Source organism: Apium graveolens, chromosome 5 (genome assembly GCF_009905375.1).
Source record: "Apium graveolens cultivar Ventura chromosome 5, ASM990537v1, whole genome shotgun sequence".
Classification (NCBI taxonomy): domain Eukaryota; kingdom Viridiplantae; phylum Streptophyta; class Magnoliopsida; order Apiales; family Apiaceae; genus Apium; species Apium graveolens.
In genome coordinates this window covers 90,451,590-90,473,718 of record NC_133651.1, presented here as the reverse complement: position 1 = coordinate 90,473,718, position 22,129 = coordinate 90,451,590, and the positions used below count along the sequence as shown (strand labels likewise).

The window sequence follows — 22,129 nt, the reverse complement described above, 5'->3', positions numbered from 1 at the left end:
AGCGATTTCCAATATTTTTATCACTCCAAATCAATCCCTTCCAACTACAATCCATCCACAACTTCAAGATTCAAACATAGGTTACCGATCTTAGCCAAAACAAGCTCAAGAATATAAATCCAATTCAATATTATACCATTTCCATAATCAACTAATCTACTTAACAATCAATATTCAATTCAAGCTCAATCATTCAAACAACTACTCATCCATCCAAACCATCCCAAAATTCAAGCAAACAAAGTTAGTACTTAAAGGTCCAGAAGTTTTATACCTTTATTTATGAACAAGAAAACACAAAGTTAGGTTTTGAAGTTTCTAAAAGTCCGATTGAAAGAACTGTAAAACTGGGGGTCTTACCATGCTTATTTGGTTGATACTTGTGAACAAGAGTTGTAGGCCATCTCAATACCTTTTCAAAGAGCTATAGAACATAATATTCGAGTGAGTATTGGGAGATATGGCAGTTTGAAGTTGTTGCTCTGGTTTTGGCCGAGAGCAAGGGAAGAAATGAAGAAATGAAGAATGCTTCTTGTTTGTCTTGGAAAATGAAATGAATTGCTTGGTTGCAAATTAACATAGGTAATTTAGGTGTTAAAAACATGTGGATGGGAATCAACCTTGAACAAATATCTTCCTCCTTTGCATACATCATCTTACTCACATCACTAGCTAGCCATTTTTCATTATCTTGTGATCTGATGATGTCATAGTCCCTTAACTTTTTGAACAAGCTTGTCTCTTGGTCGCTTATTTGTTTTACGGTTCGCTTAGCTCTTGTTCTCGTTACTCGTTTGAGGGATCATATCCGGGATCTTGTTACTTGGGCTTCCATTAACCTTTCTTAATATTTTATACTCCTTTAATGATCTTCTCTTATAATCCTTGAATTTAAATCCTTTTAATCATGCTACCTTATACCTAATTCTTTCGGTATTTGGTGGATTTTCGGGAAAAATCAAAGTGTTCGAATCCGAATTCTGACGACCTTTACATACACTCATTTACTTTATGGAATACTAATACGATCTCAGAATTTCCATAACAATACTCTTATATAGTGTGGTTTGATAATTTTCCTGAATCTGCATCATCAGTAAAAAGTTACTATTCATCAGGGTTTCAAAAATTTCCAAAAATTGGGGTTATTACAAAGGGTACATAGGCATATTGAGAGGGGTAAGAAGTTGAGAGCTGATAAGGAGCCACCCCTTACCCTAATCAATCTAAGCCACCAATTAACATACAACCACCACAAACCGCTTAATTTTCCGGCGAAGAACCACCGTCATAGATCTTAATTCCGATGAGAAACCTCAAACTTTATTGTTACCAGATTCCTCCGTCAACAAATTGGCGCTAGAAGGAGGGGTGCTGATTAAGATCATAGTCTTAGGAGGAAAAGATGTCTTACAATTATGATGAAAGTTCTTATGATGGAAGTGATAGCAAATATGAAGGAGAGGGCGAGGGAGGCTACACTCGCCAAGAACCCTACATGCCCAGAAACATAGTGGATCCTCCACGAGCTCTAGATGTAGGAGGAACGCCACCAGTTCTTATCAGCAACGCTGATATCTTGGAGCAGTTGTATCGCATGAGGGACACTTTGAACAATTTTAACTCAAGGCTGAGCACGGTGGAGCGTCGCAAAAAAGGAGAGGTCCTCGTTTACCCCGCCATGGCCACGCCGTGGGGAGAGCTCCCATGATTGGAGGACATACCCCAGATGTTCGCGGCCAAGCCAATGGAGGAAACCTGTGAATCACTTTGCGGCACTTGGAATACTCTGATGATGTCGAACCTATTGTGGAACTTATTGATGAGGATACTGATGGAAGGGAGAGGCCTCATATCGCCAATCAGGTCATCCCGCATCCATATAGGTCTGGGCGTACGGTTAACGAGCGTCGTCGTGCGGAGAAACTCCGGAACCAAGATGAGGAAATAAGAGATTTTTCAACCTTGAAAAGGAGACTTGGCATAAGGTTGAAAGATGACGATTTGAGGATGTTGATGCTAGAATGGCAGAAGGAAGGAAACAGTGGAGAAGCGAGGCCCCATGATACCACGCGTGTGCCCCCTATATACCCAAGGGATGATAGGGTGCGGCACCATGAACACGAGCGTGCCCCTCCACGGGGAAGGTTTGGGAACTATGGCTGAGGCTACCCGAGGAATGGACGGGGAAGGATGAGATACCAGCATGGAAGGACGCCATATAATGGGAGATGAGAGGGCGTGCCCTCCACTGAAGAAGCCCCTGTCATTGTTCCTATAGCTTCTCACAGTGCTACGGGCAATAGATCCAGGACACGTCCTCAGGACAAGGACGACGCCTGAGTTCAAGAAAGGTTGCAAAATAATGATGAGATACTGAGGCGCGTCCAGGAGAAACCTCGTGCATACGAGGATGTTCAAAATCAAGACGGCAATATACCACAGCCTCAGGGCGAGGGGCGACAAGATCCACCGGTACACCCGGGGGGTAATCAGGGAGAACAACAACAGGTTGTGGAGCAACCCCAACAACTCAATGTTCAAACCATTCCTAGAGTTGGAACATTTAGTGTGAATGATCTAAAGAGGTTGCTCAACCATCTGGAAGGAGGAAGGGTTACATCAATTATGCAAGCCCCATCCTCATTAATTCTCTGTTGTGGTAAGGGAGGCACAACTACCTGCTAGATACAGGAACACAACCAATGATTTTCGTTTTCATGGGAATTCTGACCCCGTGGAGTTCTTGGTACATTTCAACATAGAAATGGTTGTATATCAAGTACCTGATTTGGCGCAGTGTTATCTCTTGGCAACCACCTTTAGAGAAGGTGCCCAACAATGGTTCCAGAAACTTGGTCCAGGGATTATAACGTCATGGGAACAGATGAAAACCTTGTTTTTGACTCAGTTTCAAGCTGCGGTAAAGTATACTCCACCTCTTACCATGCTTGCAAACATAAAATAAAAGGAGGGAGAAAGCTTGACTTCATACTTCAAGAGGTTCAATGCAGAGTCCACCTTGGTAAGGGGCACGATAGATGAGACACTAAAAATACTCCTTATAGCTGGTTTCCGTGTGGGGACAAATTTTTGGAAACACTTGTAAGGAAAAGAGCCTGTGTCGTTAGCTGATGTGCTTGCGCAGGCTGAATCCTTCAAGACGATCGAGCAGTCGCTCGCTGAGACTAGAAAGAATGATAACACCAACAACTCAAAAGAGCGAGCTAAGAGGAGAGATAGGTCTACGAGTCTTGAGTACTGACAAAATGCTCGGAGTCGACATAGGGTGAATGCCACAAGCATGCAGAGAGAGTGGAGTCCACCGTCAAATTATGAAAAGAGGGTAAGCCACTATACTCCTTTGGCGGCATCCATTGATCACATATATGAAGTAAACAAGGATAGGGAAATCTTCAATAAACCGGAACATTTAACCTCATGGCAGAGTAGAGACAAGAAGAAGTATTGTGAATATCACGAGTCTACCGGGAATGATACCCATGAATGTCGTCACCTAAAAGATGATTGTTACATATTGAATTCTCAATGATCAGAAGAAGCTCAGGATCTGGCTGTTCGGGTGTCATCAGTATCTGATGTGTCGTCAGGATTTAACACATAATCAGCATTTGGATGTCATCAGTATTTGAAGACAGCCTGCTTAGAAGATTTGTTTTGTTTCTTATATTGTGAAGCACGTATCTTTTACGTCTGAGTTATAGGACTTTATCTATTCAGTTGAAGATATGTATCAGTTTCAGTTAGCTTTTGATAATGTATATCTTAGATTGATTTATTGTAGCTGTGTAGTATATAAACACAGTTTAGGTCATCACTTAGTATATCAATCTCGAGTATCATTCGACCTAGCAGCTCTCAAGAATATCAGTATTTCTTGAGAGAGTTTTGTAACAGTTTTTATCAGATATATAAAAGCTGTTATATTTTATTACTTGTTCGAAACATTTATACAATTGTATCCAACCCCCCTTAAACAATTGTATCTTCACTGGGCAACAATTAGTATCAGAGCTCACTGATAAACTTACAATCAGAAATGATCTAAACATGTCTCTGAACAAGTATGAAAGTATTAAATTCCCATTCTGAAAAAGACTGAATATCCTACATGGAAGTTAAAGATGCTCATGCACCTCAAAGCTACAGATCCAGATTATCTCGATATGATTAATGATGGACCATACATGCCAACAAAACTGGTGCCTGCAACTCCTACTGTTGCTGAACACTATCAGTTAAAGGAGAAGAGTGAGTGGACACCAGAAGAGAAGGTAGCTATGTTGAAAGATGCAAAGGTAAGAAACATTTTGCATAATAGTCTTGATTTTGTGATGTCAAACAGGGTGATAGCCTACAAGACTGCCAAAGAGATCTGGGATGCTCTTGAAACTCAATGTCAAGGAACCATGGCCATCAAGAAGAACAAAAGGGCTATTCTGATTCAAGAATATGAACACTTTGAGGCCAAGCCTGATGAAAGTCTCACTGACATCTATGACAGATTTCTGACCTTGCTCAACAATCTGTCTTTGGTGGGAAAGGTATGATCGAGAGGATTCAAATACCAAGTTCCTGAGAGCCTTAAGTGGAGAATGGGAGACTCAGACTTTAATCATACGACATCAGTATGATTTGGAAATAATTACTCTAGATGAAGTCTATGGCATGCTGAGAACTCATGATTTGGAAGTCCAGCAAAGGAAGGAGAGCAAAAGCAGCAAAGGGAAATCTGTTGCTTTGAAAGTAAATAATAAAGCTTCAAAAGAAAAGTCTGTTGGAGTTATAAGAAAGAAGAACAATTTTCCAGAATCAGATACTGATGACTCATCATCAAATCCTGATGATGATACTGATTCTGAAGTTGATGAGAACATGACAGATTTTGATGTCATGCAAATGGCCGCATTGCTGGTTAAGGGCTTCAGGAGGATGCAATTCAGGAAGTCTAAGAACAACGGAAGCTTCAGGAAGAAGTTTACTGAAGGTGAAAGGAAGTTAACTGGGAGAAAAGATGGAAATGACTCTAAAGCTGGAAAGGTAGTCAGGACAAAGATCAAGTACTACAACTGTGATGAACCTGGTCACTTTGCCACAGAGTGCAAGAAAACAAAGCATGATAAAGGGAAGAAGAAAGCCCTGATCGCATCAAGCAAGAATTGGATGGACTCCTCTAATTCTGAAAATGAAGACACGTGCTATGCACTGATGGCTAGTCTTGATGATCCTGCTTCTTCTGAGTGTAAGGTACCAACTTCCTTCTTCTCTTTTAATACTAAAGATATATCTGAATTGAAATCTATTCTTAAATCTCTGCATGGTAATTTTAAGAATAAAACTCTAGAAAATGATAGACTTATAACTGAAATTGAGATACTGAAATCTAGGAATGAACAATTAAAGTCTGACTTAATAAATCATATAGATTTGAAGAAAGAATGTGAGAGAGCTAAACATACGGTAAAGATTCTTGAGGCTAGATATAGTATGTTAGAGATAGATTTAGAAAATGAAAGAAAAACCCTTAAGCCTGGACTGATTCAGAAAAAAGGTCCATGAGATGATCTTAAAGAAAAACTGGAAAGAATTCCTAGGCTATAAAGATGGAGTAAAGGATGTGGACACTGAAAATAAAATTTTCCTTAAAACTCCTGTCAAGTTTATTTTTTCAGAAGCTGATGAACCCAAATCCACCTTTGAAAAGGGTTCAACATCGGTATCACAAGAAAAATTGGTAAGTAATAAATCTTAAAGAAAGGAAGCAAGGAAACCATTAAGACTGTTAAGAAACAAAAGAACATAGGACTTTTGTCAGCAAAACAATTGAAAAAGAAATTATCTGAGGTTACTGACAAACCTCAAGTAAAAAGTCCTATAAGAAACAGGAATGGTAAGCAAGGTATTTCTAAGGATTCAAATTATAAGGTTGTTCCCAATGCTCCTAGAAAAATTTGTTTTAACTGTGGAAATACTAATCATCTTGCTATTGATTGCAGGAGGAGTAAGAAATTGAAAATTGTTATTCTTGAGTCTGATGTTAGGGGTAGATCAGTATTTTATAAACAACAAAATCCTTGTTTTCATTGTGGTAGTAGTTGGCATTCGATTTATACTTGTAGTTCTTATCACAAGCTGTATCACAACTATTATGAACCTTTGCCTAAATTTAATAAAGTTGCTTGTGTGCTTAATTCTCTTGGTTCTACTAAATCTGCTTCTGACAAGATAAATCCTGACAAAGGAAAAACTGTCAGAAGTACTCCTGACACACAAAGGCTTAAGTAGTCCAAAAAGAGGGCCCAACAAGTGTGGGTCCTTAAAAATCCTTCTAATTAATTATTCTTTTGATTGCAGGGTAACAAGAAAAATACAGTTATCCTAGATAGTGGATGTTCAGGACACATGACTGGAAATAAATCCCTGTTGTCAGAATTTGAGGAAGTTAACAATAGAGAATGTAGCTCTGGTGGATGGACTGAAGCACAATCTTCTGAGCATCAGTCAAATCACTGACAGAGGTTATCATGTGGTATTCTATGACTCACACTGTGAAGTTGTTCATAACAAGTCAAAGAAAATTGTCTTGATAGGATACAGACATGGTAACATATATGAAGCAAGGCTACATGAAAGTCTCCATGAACTGTCAATGTATCTTTTGATGATAAGAAGATTCCTGGTTTTGCAGAAGATACTCATGAAAGTCTAATCTTTGCAAATGAAAATGCATTGTTGGAATCTGGATCAAACTCTAATGAACTGTCAAATTCTGATGATTCAAATCCTGATACTCCTTCAGATTCTGAAGATAATCATTGTACTAATGAACCTACACATATTGAGGGGGAGCAACAGCAAGGATCAGTTGATGGTACTAACACTGAAGAATCATCTCAAGGTTCTTCTCAATCTAATCTCTCAGAATCCAATGTTGATTCAATATTAAATGAACATGAGTCAAGTCTCAATATCTCATCAGGAGATAACACAACAGATTCAGGGGGAGCCTCAAATGCATTTGATGAGGCATATAATTCAGGGGGGGCATCTAGCTCCAGAAGGACACTTTCCAGTTCCAAAAAATGGACTAAAGATCATACTCCTGATCTGATCATTGGAAATCCTGATGATGGTGTAAAGATAAGAAGTGCAACTCAGAATGAATGTTTATATCATAATATACTTTCAAAAGAAGAACCAAAGAAAGTAGAAGATGCACTTAAGGATGCAGATTGGGTCATGTATATGCAAGAAGAATTGAATAAGTTTGAAAGAAATGAAGTATGGAAGCTGGTGCCTAGACCTAAGAACAGGTCAGTTGTAGGCACAAAGTGGGTCTTTAGAAATAAGACTGATTCTGATGGAACAATCATCAGAAACAAGGCAAGATTGCTGGCTAAAGGTTATTCCTAACATGAAGGTATTGATTATGATGAGACATTTGTTCCTGTTGCTAGGCTGGAGGCAATCAGAATCTTCTTGGCATATGTTGCTCACAAGAAGTTCAAGGTCTTCCAGATGGATGTCAAGAGTGCATTTCTCAATGGAGAACTTGAAGAGGAAGTCTATGTTGAACAACCACCAGGATTTGTGAATCCTAAACACCCTGACTATGTTTACACACTTGATAAAGCACTCTATGGACTGAAGTAAGCAACTAGAGCATGGTATGAAATCCTTGCTCAGTTTCTACTTGAAAGTGGATTCAAAAGAGGTATAATAGATTAAACCTTATTTTATCTGAATAAAGGTAAAGATTTGCTTTTAGTTCAAATTTATGTGGATGATAAGATTTTTGGATCAACTAATCAAACACTGTGTGATAAGTTTTTTAAAGTTGATGCAATCAAGATATCAAATGAGTATGATGGGAGAAATGAGCTATTTCCTAGGCTTGTAGATTAAACAAACTGATAATGGCATCTATATTAATCAGTTCAAGTACATGAGAAATCTACTGAAGAGGTTTAATATTCAAGAAAGTGCAACTGCAAGTACTCCTATGGTAACTACTACAAAACTTGATCCTCATGAAGGTACATCAGTTGATGTCACAAGCTACAAAGGTATGATTGGTTCTCTTTTATACCTAACTGCTAGTAGGCCAGAAATTATTTTTTCCAATTATTTGTGTGCAAGATTTCAGGAAAATCCAGGGGAGCCACATCTAATTACAGTAAAGAGAATTTTCAGATATCTCAAGGGTATTGTTTCACTTGGACTTTGGTATACAAGGGAAGCTGATTTTGCACTATGTGGTTATTCAGATGCTGATTTTGCTGGATGCAAAATAGAAAGGAAGAGTACATCAGGAAGCTGTCAGTTTTTGGGAGGCAGATTAGTCTCATGGTTCAGCAAGAAGCATAAATCTATTTCTACTTCAACTGCTAAGGCTGAATATATTGCAGCTGGAAGCTGCTGTACTCATCTGTTATGAATGAGAAATCAGCTCATGGACTATGTAATATCATTTTCAAAAATTCCTATTTATTGAGATAATAAAAGTGCTATTGCTATGACAGAAAATCTGGTGCAACACTCTCTTACAAAACACATCAGTATCATATATCACTTCATAAGAGAGCATGTCATGGAAGGAACCATAGAACTTCATTTTGTTCCTACTGATCAGGAGCTGGCTGATATCTTCACAAAGCCAGTACTTGAAGCAACATTTACAAAGCTTGTAAATGAACTTGGTATGGTCAGTTGGGAAAAATAAATTTATTTCAATTTATATTTGATCAAATCTTGATGTATATTGATCAAATCCTGAAATGTCCTAAATACTGTGTTTTTAGATATTAAGCCAAGAATATGCGATGTATTTTATTTTATGCATGATAAATTAAGTGAATTTATTTGCTAATTGTGCATGTATGAATAAATATATCATTGTCATCATTACAAATCAGTCTAGGGAGACGCGCCTTAACAAGACATCTTTTGGTTAATTCATTAAGTTCACTCTTCACTTAATAATTGGTCAGTCTCCTAGTCCCTTGATATTCCTTTAGCTATTTAACCGTCATTTCAGCTCAGTCATATCATCTCCTATCCTCACACAAAATGATTCTCTCTCTCTCTTATTTCTTACTATTTTCTCCTATCACAAAAATGATTCTTGTAAACATGTTCATGAACTATGAGAACTTCAACGTCGAGTTCAGTTGTGATGACTGGGAGCAGGAATGGCACATCACTGCCATTCCCGATGAGATGTGGAACTTGGTTCCACAAGAGATTCAGATAAATCTCCTGTTCTTTGAGATGGACTATCAACTCCATATTGATCGCTTGGAAGAAGCACGGCGAGAGGCTCTTCTTCAGCAAGAACGGATCATCCATCTTGCTGTGCTATTTGACAATAGTAGGAGGAACTAATCGACATCAACAACCTTAGTTCTTTGATTAAGACTGTTGATGTTCATCTTCTTAGACTAGGACTATTTTGTAATCTTTTTGCATGTAATCTACAAATTTCATGGCATGTACTCTTCTAATATATTAATGAAATTTCTTTTGATTGCAAGATTTAGTCTATGATTATTTCGCTATGTATGCATGTGAATGTTCTTATTGAAACCTGTTAATCTTTACATCATCCACTTAAAATGTATATCTTGATGATTGTTTTGATTAAAATTATGGTTTTCTAATAATTTGTGATGCTTTGATAAACATCTATTGAATTCGAATCGACATATCCTGAGTTTGTCAAATCGTGACAGAAACGAGGTCTCAAATAATAACGACAGGTCAGCACGTTGTAATTCAGATTATTAGTCTTAATTAATTTCTGAGTAGTTTTCTTGCTAAAATTAAGTATTTCACTTAATTGTTGGTTAATGGTGGATTACCTGATAAACAAATTTCTACAGTTCTGTCTTGACATATCTGTATGTATTTTGTCTTTACTTCCGCAATTTACTCCACCGTCAAATTCTATTACTCAGTAATTGATACCTATTCAAAGTCAAATTCACTAAATTACCTTCTTCATATGAATGTGTTATACTCCAGAGTAGAAAAGTTATAAAACCAGAAGAAATTTTGTGACACAATTCATCATACATATAGCTTCACAATGCATATCTCACTTATACTCTCTCTCACAAACTATATACATTATGACAACGTCTGAAGTTTCACCACTTTTCAGTCAAACCACTATCATTCATGGAAATACATTTGGCACTAACAATTACTTAGCTCTGCTTACACATCAGCAGCTACCATCATCTTTTCATGATATTCAGGATTTTCTACTTCAATGTCCAATTGGGTATGCTCTCACGAATCTTGTCAAGGTGTCATACAGGGCAGTCATGCAGGTATAGAATACAGCTTTGGTAAATTCAACAGACACTGGCTTCTCTTTTGAATATGAGGGCCAAACATATGAAGTTGATGCTGATATTCTGCTTCAAGCCTTGAGATTGCATGCCCTTGATGGTGCCCCTGATATCCATACCACTGAGCAACTGTTTGATATGCTAAGGACTTTAGGCTATCAAGGAGAAATCACAACCATTGGAAAACTGGAAAGGACCAAACTAAAAAGAGAATGGAACTTTTTTTTGATTGCATCAGTAGGTGTTTCTTGAATAAGACAATAAATTTTGATGCTCTTCCATCTACTTCTATGAAAATTAGGTACTCTCTTCTTTACTCTGGTAATTTTGATTATGGTAATACTATACTCCAATTCATAATTGCTAGGAGAGTAGATGCTTCAGGAGTAATAGGGTATACTGGATTTCTACAACTGATTTTCAATTTCCTATGCCCTAATGTTATTTTTGATGATGATGAATTACTCCCTGTTTTTCAAATTTCTGGAAAGGCTATCACTGATCATATTAAAAGGGATGAAAAGAATAAATTTTTAGGACCTCCCTTTCTTCCTAGAGAGGTCAGACAATTTCTATTAAGAAATAGACCTACTCCTACACACGTGCCTGCAAATCCTGATGCTAGCACCTCTGTCACAGTTCCTGATGCTGAGAATCAAGAAACTACCCATCTTGTTTCTAACCTAAGCACTTCTTTTTCCAAATAGCAAACACACCCAGCTTCCAAATTAGCCTCCTCTACTGTCTCTCAAAAGACATCAGTTATAACAAAGAAAAGGCTGGTTCAGAAATCTGTCACTTATGGACAGAAAGCTAAACAAGCCTTACTGAGTGAGAGTGAGAAGAAAGGAGACTGCTTTCCAGTCAGGAAAAGAAGACTGATCATACAAGATAATTCTGACTCAGATGATCAGATGTCAATAGGGTCCTTATCAAAAATCAAGAAATCCATTGATCAACATCCTCATGACTCTGTTGACACTACTGGAACCAAGGAGCCAACTACTGATGCTAGTGCTCTGCTTGACAAGCTTCCAGAAATTGAAGCAACTGCTGAACACAAGAAAAATGCAAGGAGCCAGTTGAAAAGAAAAAGTGAAGAAGTAGTTGGATACATCAGAAAGAAGAAGAAGACATAGCCTCTTACCAAGGATGTCAGTATACAAGAACCTAAGTCTCAAAGGGATTTAGCAACTGCAACACATCCAGTCACACAAGAACCATCTTCTCAACGGGAAGATGCAGACACTGAGCCTGTACAAATCATTGTCAATATTGCTCAGAGTGATCTTCTTGTTGACTCTGTTCAACTACTACAGGAAAAGCAAACTCATCAGGAAATACTGTCAAAGGTGGATGCAATCATAAATGATCCTATTTTTGAGAAGAGCACACAAGAACCTTCACCAAGCATTGCTGAAGCAGCTCACATTTCTCAGACTCCACAAGAACCATCAGTTCAAAGTACTGATGCTGGTCTATCACCTTTTCCTGACAGACCAAATCCTGATGTTACAACAGCTCCTACTGAGAATCATCCTTCAACTGCAGTAGCTACTATTGATGATCCACCACTGATTACTAGTTTGCAGAAGCATCCTGATGTTTGTTCCTCCACTATCCTCACTTCCACTTGAGGACTCACCTTCAGGTATTACTAACTTTCTCATATATATTCTCATATTTGTATGATTATAACTCTTCTTTGAGGTTACCTCTATTTATATGACAAGCATACAACTCTTTTCATCCATCTCTTATTTCTTTTCTAAATGTGTGATTGAGCCTTTCTGTAAGACTGTGTGAAAATATCAGATTAAAAAAAAAGTTTTGAGTGGCAGTCTCCTGTACTGGCAAAAGGAGAGGTAGCTTTGAGACAAGAATCTTATAAGTTTTCTTTTTACTTGTAAAGTTTCTTCTGTAAGAACAATATTACTATTAAAAGTAATATATTGTGTGAGAAGTGATGAGATCACTTGAAAAGAACAGAGAGATTTAGGTGTTGCCATATTTCTGTTTTAGGATCTCATCAGCCAAATGCATCTTTTTCAAAGGATTTCGATAAAGGCAAAGCAATTCTGCCTGATTCTGCAAATTCTTCTGATGGGATGTCTGATTCTGATAATGACAGTGATGCAGATGATTTTGACACAGCTCAGCTTAAGACTGCAATTGATGCATCTAGGAAGTCCAATGTTGGTTCTTCTTCGCACTTCAATGAAAATCCTTCTTATTACAATGCTGATGCTGAGCATTTCAGACAGACATAATGGGATTATAAATGGAAACTTTCAAATACTTCCATCTCTTCTGCTATTGGCCTGCAACATGTTCATCGTGCCTATGATGAAATTCAAGCTCCTGATCTGAAGTTGCATCTTAAGGCCTCCACTATTTCTGTTAAAGGAATTCACTCTGATCTTGATGAAATGAAGAAGTCTCATGCTGCTGTCAAGGAGAAAATTGATGGATTTTTGCTTCACACACCAACCTCAGCTGAATTCAAAAGTGTGAAAAATACTATCATAGATGTTGTTGAATCTCAACATAGCATGCCCTCTCGAATTTCCTCCTTAGAAGATAAGGTCTCTTCTATAGGTGACAAACTGGATGCTCTGTTTTCTCTTTTTTCAAATACTGATGCCAAAAAGGGGGAGAAGATAGTTGCTACAAAATATACACCAGATTCTATCCAGACAAAGGATAAAGATATTGATGATGATGGTGATAAGAATAATCCAGTTACAGATGTTCAAATTGCTTCTATTGCTCAACAACCTCAACATTCCAAGAAGACTCATCCTTCAGGACAAAGGAAGTCTACTGGTGCTCACAAAGCCAAGCACAAGACTACTGTTGGTGCTCCCGAGGATGATGATGTTACAATCTTTAATTAGCAGATGCTAAGGGATTATTCATTCCTTATAGGCATAAGGAAACAGGTGAAGAGATTTTCTTGTACTACAAAGACAAGAGGTTTGAGAAAAAAAATGCTAGGAGTGCTCTTGGGTATATAACTGAAGAATTTCATGATCTAACACCTGAAGAAGCGGTTATGCAACAAAAGGAGCTAATGGCTCAAATTGAAGCTAAAACTAACACTTCTAAAGGAAGAGGAAAAAGAGGTGGAAGATCTACAAAAGCAAGAGGAAGAGGAGGAAGAACTTCTAAATCAAGTCAAGTGACTGCATTTAACTCTACTTTTCTGAATTTTCTATCCAGAGAAGGATATGTTCCTATACAAGGATATGAAGGAGATGAAGAAGTTCAGAAGCCAGAAGAGACGATTATACCAAGGAAGAAAAGATCAGCCACTGACATTGATCAAGCTGATACAGCAAATCAGAATGTAATTTCCTGATGCAAACACAAATTCTGAGGTAAAAACTGAACCTGATGCTATGTACCTGATAGCTGATTTTGACTCTGATGAAAAAGTGATCGAAGAATTAAATGAGTCAGCCCTTACTCCAGTAGTCAGTCCTCATATTTCAAAGGTTGATGAAAAAGAAAAGGTTGATAGGAGGAAAGCTGATCAAGCATGCAAAGAATATTTGCAGAGAGTTTTAAAATAAAAGAGGGAGTTATGGCATAAAACAAAGGGAAGATTAATGATCTGTCTACAAGTTATGCTCCTCTCAGCAAGAAGGATGGAAGATGGAGAGATATTTATACATTTGACTATCCTAGAGGGTTCAAGCATGTTGAATTTGTGTCAGCAGGGTTAAGAGATTCTATTCCAGAACAGAAAGATGTTGATAAGTCCATCAAGAAACCTTCTTGGGTGGAATACAATAAAAAATTGAAACTTGTCAAATCTCGAACCAGAGGAGGCATTGGTCATTCTGATATGGAGATTCTAAGATCTGAACTGCTGGATACAAATACTCTGACAGAGAATCTTGGTGAAAGAGTTTCTCCTTCACATCTTGAGAAAGTTGAAGCTGTGAAGATCTTCTATAGAAAGATAAATGATAATGATGTCAGAGAAGAGATTCTGTACTTTTTCAGGGATGGTAAAATAAAGAGCTTTACATTGCAGCAACTTTTAATGAAGACTGTGACAGAATTGAAATACATTCACTATCTTCTTAGAGTTGAGAACAGTGTCACCAGAAACTGGTCTTCTATGATACTTGAAGTCATCAGAAGAAGAGTCATGAAAAAAGATGATAAATACAATGGTGATTATATTCCTGAGTACAGAACTTATACTGGTCAAGAAATAAAGATAAAAAAGGGAGCTGCAGTGCTACAAGTTTATCTCAACAATCCTCAGTTATCCTTTAGCCCTGATCATAAAGATGTCAGTTTAAGCTACATGTTGATTGGTGATCTTGAGATAAGCAAAAGCTCAATTTCTAAGTTGAGATCAGCTATCTATCAGCTTGGAGAAGACACTGAAGAGAAGAGAGAGTTGAAGAAAAAGCTTGTTAAAGTCCTACGAGACAAGGAGAAAGAAAGATTGAAAAACTTTCTGGAAACAACTGTCAGTTATCTGAAGATACTGAAGTAAACTTTACTTTTGTACATTTTGTAGATTGGTTTTGGCATCATTGAGAATGGAATTTGTGCTTCATTCTATTCAGCATAAATTGGGGGAGATTGTTACATATTGAATTCTCAATGATCAGAAGAAGCTTAGGATCTTGCTGTCCGGGTGTCATCAGTATCTGATGTGTCGTCAGGATTTGACACATCATCAGCATTTGGATGTCATCAGTATTTGAAGACAGCCTGCTTAGAAGATTTATTCTGTTTCTTATATTGTGAAGCACGTATCTTTTACGTCTGAGTTATAGTACTTTATCTATTCAGTTGAAGATATGTATCAGTTTCAGTTAGCTTTTGATAATGCATATCTTAGATTGATTTATTGTAGCTATGTAGTATATAAACACGGTTTAGGAAACAGGTGAAGAGATTGTCTTGTAGCTGTGAGGAAATGACAACAAGGGGAAAGATGAAAGACACCTCCCACAAGCAGACATTGATGAAAAATCCAACAGATGTCAAGTTTCAGAGAGCTGGAAGTATTAGAGCCATTTTCGGGGGACACCCATTCATCGGCGACAGTAATCGGGTGTTGGAGAGAAATGCTAGAGAGGCACGACATCTACCACTCACCAACATTCATAGCTTGGAGGATAGACCTCCGATAAAATTTAAAGGGGAGTCTACTGATATTACGTTCAGGGAAAGAGAGTAAAGGTGGGTGCATCATACCCATAACAACGCGTTGGTAATAACTATGCTCATTGGGATGATGAACGTGCATCGAGTTTTCCTGGACAATGGAAGTTCCGCAAACATCTTGTATTACAGCACGTACAAGAAATTGGGTTTCCCAGATAGTGACATGAATTTTGAAGATGCACACGTCTATGGTTTTACCGGAGAAGCAATGAGGGTTAGGGTTCGATTAGACTTCCCGTCACACTTTGGGAAGGAGTGTTGTCTGTTATTTAGTTGATGGACTTCAAAGTGCTAGATCAGGAGTTCGTGCACAATGTGCTGGTGGGCAGACCTTGGTTGCGAGCATTCAGGGTGAGCCTCGATACATCACTTAATGATAAAGTTTCTAATGCCTAACGGAGTAGGTAGCCTGAGGGGATCGTAATACGAATCACGTGACTGCTATCACAAGGCAGTTAGGGAATTCCAAAGGAGAAGGTATGAAGGAAGGGGTCTTTCTAAGGAAGATGCGACGGAAATTCAGGTGAAACCAAATAGAGAGGTTCACGCCCATTATTTTGTGGAGGATCCAGAGGAAGAAGAAACTCGTATAACCAACGCTCCTGCTTTGATACTGGGGAATGTTTCGAGGATTCGCAGTGTGGAGGAAGTCATGGTGAATCATGAAAGAGATATTGTGCAGAGGGAAATTAATGAAGAAAAGTTGGAAGGAAGGAGTGAGATCTTACAAAGCCTGAAAAGTAACCCCAAGTTAGAGGCTCCTCAAAGATAGGATATGCCCTTGGAGAGTGAAAATGAGCGTGAGGTTGATGCTCCTCAAAAGAAGGGCGCGCCCTCTATGTTCGCAATGTCAAAGAATAATGCTCCTCTAACTGAGGACACGTCCTCCACACCTGCAATGTATGAAATTTTGCTTTGTCCTGAGATGGATGCTCCTAGCTATATGGACGCGCCCTCAAGTGCAAGAATGGAAGTGGAAGACCCCCGAGACTTTGATTTCGATATGGATCCTAACATCCCTATGCCTGCTGAAAAAACAGGGCCAGCTGAGGACACAATATCTGTTCCAATTGATAAAGATGATTCAAGCAAGATTTTGAAAGTGGGATCTTGGTTAAGGTATGAGATGAGAGAAAGGCTCACCCAATTTTTGATTAAAAATCTCGACGTCTTTGCATGGAGTCATTCATACATGGTTGGGATCGACCCGGGAGTAATGTGTCATCGTTTGAACATCTTCCCTAACTGCACAGGCGTACGATAAAAGCGTCTCCCGGTGAACGGAGAAAGGGCGATAGCATTAAAGGAGGAGGTAGATCGACTGTTGGAAGTTGGGTTAATTAAGGAATTTTTCTATCCCGAGTGGCTCGCAAATATGGTGCTTGTGAAAAAATCGAACGAGAAGTGGAGGACGTGTGTAGATTTCACATATCTTAATAAAGTCTGCCCAAAGGATAGTTTTCCACTCCCACGAATTGATCAGTTAGTCGATGCGACAACAGCACATGCCTTGTTAAGCTTCATGGATGCATACTCCGGTTATAATCAAATTCCAATGTACGGCCCCAAACAGGAGCATACATCATTCATCACTTATAGAGGGTAATATTATTATATAGGGATGCCATTTGGATTGATCAACGCAGGCGCAACTTACCAATAGTTGGTGAACATGATGTTCAAAAATCATATTGGAAGGACCATGGAGGTATATGTAGATGACATGTTGGTTAAATTGAAGGAGGCGAATGATCATATCAAGCATCTAATGGAGATGATTAATATTCTAAGGAGATTTCGCATGAAGTTGAATCCGTAGAAGTGCGTATTCGGTGTTGAGTCAGGCAAGTTTCTTAGGTTCATATTCAATCATAGGGGAATTGAAGCTAACCCTGCGATGATCAAGACAATACTAGACATGAAGTCTCCCACAAGTGTAAAGCAGGTGCAAAGCTTAACCGGAAGAATCGATGCGTTGAATTAATTTATTTCTAAATCATCTGAAAGATGTAAGCAATTCTTTAAGGCGATTAAAGTGGCATGGAAAGACTTTGTGTGGACATCAGAATGTGAGAAAGCTTTCAGGAGGATCAAGGAGCAACTGGGGAACCCTCCCATGCTGTCAAAAGCATTGGATGGGGAGTCTCTAATCCTATACATTGCAGTTTCGGAGTATTCAATCAGCGCAGTATTGGTGAGAGAAGAGGATGCGCAGCAGTCACCAGTTATGTAAGTAAGCGGCTACATGATGTTGAGACTCGCTATACCAGCATGCAAAATTTGGTTTATGCCTTAATTCTCGCATCAAGGAAGTTGCACCCATATTTCCAAGTGCATAGAATTGAAGTTCGTACAGCATATCCTCTGCGGCAAGTCCTTTACTAGAATCATCGGGAAGGATATTGAAATGGGTTGTGGAGTTAGGACAGTTTGACTTGGAATACATGCCTCGCACAGCAATCAAAGGGCGGGCCCTAGCTGATTTCTTGTTTGAATTTGATTCTGAAGTTGATGACAAGGCTCTGGTGGCGTTGCATCTGTCTTATTTTGAAGAAGTTTTAGAAGAGTTTCCACATCATTGGTGGATTTTGCATATGGATGGAGCAGTTAACAATGGAGGAGCAGGCGCGGGTATAGTGCTTGTATCTCCAAAACGCCATCACCTGGTGAGCGTGATCCACTTTAAGTTCTATACTACGAATAATGATGCGGAATATGAAGCACTAATTAATGGCCTGAAAATTACTTTGGAAATGGGAGTGCGGAACCTAATTGCAAAGAGTGGCACAGAGTTGGTGGTAAACCAAGTGAATGGGGGATTTCAAGCTCGAGGACCGCGAACGGAACAATACTTAAGGTGCACGCAACGGCTAATTCGAAAGTTTAAGGAGGTTAGACTGGAATGAGTACTACGAGAAAAGAACAGCAACACGGATGCTCTGGCAAAAATGGGATCCCAGCAGGAGGCCGTGTTATTGAGATCTATACCCTTAGAAATTCAGGAGATCCCGAGTATCCCAGAGGTAGAGGTGATGCAAGTAGATGAGGCTCACAAGGAAACGTGGATGACGCATATCCTTGCATATATTCACAGGGGAACACTTCCCGAGGATAAGTTCAAGGCTCGACGACTCCGCTACAGGATGAGAGGTATGTGGTGTATGATGAAGTTTTATATAAGAGAGGCTTCAATTAACCGCTGCTCAGGTGTGTCGATGAAGAAGAGGGAAATTACATCTTGAGGGAAGTACATGAAGGAATTTGTGGTAATCACTCGGGGGTAACTCGTTGGCGATGAAAGTTCTACGCCAAGGTTACTATTGGCCTATGATGAAGGAGGATGCTACGAACTTTGTTAGAGCATGCGATCGCTGCCAACGCTTTGAAAATTACTCATCCGTGCCAGCAACGCTCTTGATACCTATGGTGAGTTAATGGCCATTTGCCATGTGGGGAATTGATCTTATTGGAGAATTACCAAAAGCTAAAGGAGATGTCAAATATGCAGTGGTTGCGGTTGATTACTTTACTAAGTGGGCAGAGGCTATGTCATTGGCAACTATCACTGCGAAGAAAATCAAAGACTTTGTGTTCAACTCCATTGTATGCAGATTTGGAATTCCTTACAAGCTTGTCTCTGATAACGGAAAGTAGTTTGACAGTAAGGACTTGCGACATCTATGTGAAGATTTGAAGATTAAGAAGGAATTCACACCAGTCTATCATCCCCAGAGCAATGGACAAACAGAAGCTGTCAATAAATAATAAAGCATACCCTCAAGACCAAGCTGGAGGAACGCAAGGGAAAATGGCCTGAAGAACTCCCAAAAGTGTTGTGGTCTACTACAGGAGAATCTCCATTTATGCTCACTTACGGGTACGAGGCTATGGTTCCCGTGGAAGTTGGTTCGGGATCTTTTCGTAGAGATCGATACGTGGAGGAAGATGCAGAGATTAACCAGAGACTTCACTTAGATCTTTTGGAAGAAACAAGGGAGAATTTCCAGTTAAGGCTCGCGACATACCAACAGCGTGCTGCAAGGTACTACAATAAGAAAGTAAAGGGACAGCTGCTGAAGGTAGGGGATCTGGTGCTCAGGAAGGTGATGCTAAACACAAAGAATCCCCAGCATGGAGCATTTGGAGCTAATTGGGAAGGATCGTACAGAATAAAAGCAATCTTGTGGAAAGGGACATATCACCTTGAAAACTTGGAAGGAAAACTTGTTCCGCGAGCATGGAATGCGGAGCATCTCCAAAAGTATTATCAGTAAGACGCGGTCGAGGCCCCTTACATATTATTTATATTTTCGGTTGATTTGAGTAGGGATGTGCCCGAATCATAGACTAGAAGCAATAAAATTTCTCCTAGCCTAGGGATAGTGCATGTATTATCTTACCTTAGAACTAGTTGAAGTATTGTTTTCAAATAAATTCCCCATAGAGCATAGTAGCCATGGGACCGTTGCACTTCTGACACTAGAGCGCATTATTAATAAAAATTTTGAAAATTTTCTTCAAAATTGTCAAATCTTGTTTGACTGATTTTATTGCAGAACAGAGTATTCAAATATATATATATACACATATATATATAAGACGCGTCCTAACGCGAAAACGCGTCCTGAAAATATAGTTATGTAATGACTTAAAAAGCATGAGGATGCGCCTCCTGCTCAGGACGCGCCCTCATACCCTTATGATGTTGATTAAATTAGTAAGGTAGATGCCTCCATGTAGGACGCGCCCTCACAGTGTGATCCTTGGTTTACAATGTTAAGGAGATGGCAGTAACATGACTTATGAAGGGGAAATTAAGGGAAACTCATATGCAAGTGAAATAATAACGCGTCTTGAGCTAATGACGCGCCCAATATATAACTTATCAAATGAAATTATAAAAACGAGCTAACTAGTAAAAACATGCATGAAAATAATTCAAGGTATAAAACCTTGGAAAAGTAATAGCTAAAAACATTCAGAAATGATAAGTCATAAAATTACAAGCTACTAGTATATAACTCATACGATGCGCAGTTATTTTTATCATATATAGTGTAAATTCTAATTTTGATTATAGCTCTCAAAGAATACAATTTTTTTTTATAATTTTAATATGTTGCTGGCAGGATTCGAACCTTATACCTCTTAAATACTACTAATTTTTAAGAATAAATCTAACGGTCAACGACGATCGACAACCAAATTTTCAATGCTTCGTATTTAATATAATAGTATAGATAGAAATAAAATATAAATGTCCTATTTTAAATATAATAGAATTGATAGGCGATTAATTTTAGGTGTCCTGTTTTAAATATAACTAGCTTAAAACCCGTGCGATGCACGGATCATGCAGATTTTTTTGTTTATATTATATAATTTTATTAAAAAAATTGTTTCATTTAAAATTTTAAATGATATGACTTCATAATAATTATATTAATAGATGTATATGTTCATAACCTTTTAGAACATTTAAACTTATTTAAAGTGATAGCACTGGTAAGGAGGGAAATGTTATTATAACGAAATTATTATTTTATTGAGGGTAAAAATATAATGCCTTCATTATGTTGGGACCTTAAAAAATATTATTTTAGCATGTTGATTAATTAATCGATTAACAGTAATTCTATAAAAATATTTGAAAAAGACAATATTACTGACTGAACGATATAGTTTTATTGATAATTCTACGTGTATTTTTTTAAAAATAATATTTATGTTTTAATTCAATTTGATTTTTAGTTCACATCAATAAGATACAAATTATACTTAGTCTAATATTTATTTGATTTATCCCGGATCATTGGTTTATATAATTTTATTTTAGCATGATGCCCAATACACCAACCAAATCAAACTATTTTTTTAGTTTAATTTTAATTTTTTTAAGTGTGTATCAATAAGATAATTTTGTTTTAGACTGAATAATTAGTATATATTATTTTATTTTTGTTGTTCGAATTGTATTTTAATTCTAGTTTTGTGTTAGTCTGAATCAAGTGTATAATGTATTTTTTTATCCTGGATAAAAAAATATATTATTTTATTTATCCAAGTTCATTTGTATAATTTTTTAGGAGGACTGATAGTATTATTATTTTATCTTAGCCCGATTCACATAATATATCAACTAAATCTTAATAATTATATTTAGTTTGCTTTTTAATTTAGTCTGAAGTAACAAATTAGAATAATATAGAACTCGATATGAATTAAAATATAAATTAGTAGAAGAAGTTGAATTTAATATAAATTATAATGATACAGAATTCGATATAAATAGAATTGAAATTGGTAAAGCAATAGAGGAAGTTGACTTCAATATCAATTAGAATTAGAATTGATCGACCCAATATTTAGAATTGAAATAATTAAGTAAGGGTAATTAAGTAATTTCACCGAGTACCGACCGACTACCAAACTTTTAATGTTTCGTCTATTATAGTGTAGTATAGATATGAAGTGTCATAATATAAGTGTCATATTTTAAATATAATAGAATTGATAGGTGAGTAATTTTATGTGTCTTATTTTAAATATAATATTAA

General features: G+C 37.7%; 1 protein-coding gene across 1 annotated transcript; it reads left to right on the top strand.

Moving 5' to 3' along the window:
- Positions 1-19,019: 19,019 nt before the first annotated feature.
- On the top strand, positions 19,020-19,846 carry LOC141660263 (uncharacterized). The gene is made up of 2 exons (XM_074467231.1): positions 19,020-19,175; positions 19,355-19,846. The coding sequence occupies exons 1-2, from the start codon at positions 19,020-19,022 to the stop codon at positions 19,844-19,846; spliced, it is 648 nt and encodes a 215-aa protein (XP_074323332.1).
- The last annotated feature ends 2,283 nt before the right edge of the window (positions 19,847-22,129 follow it).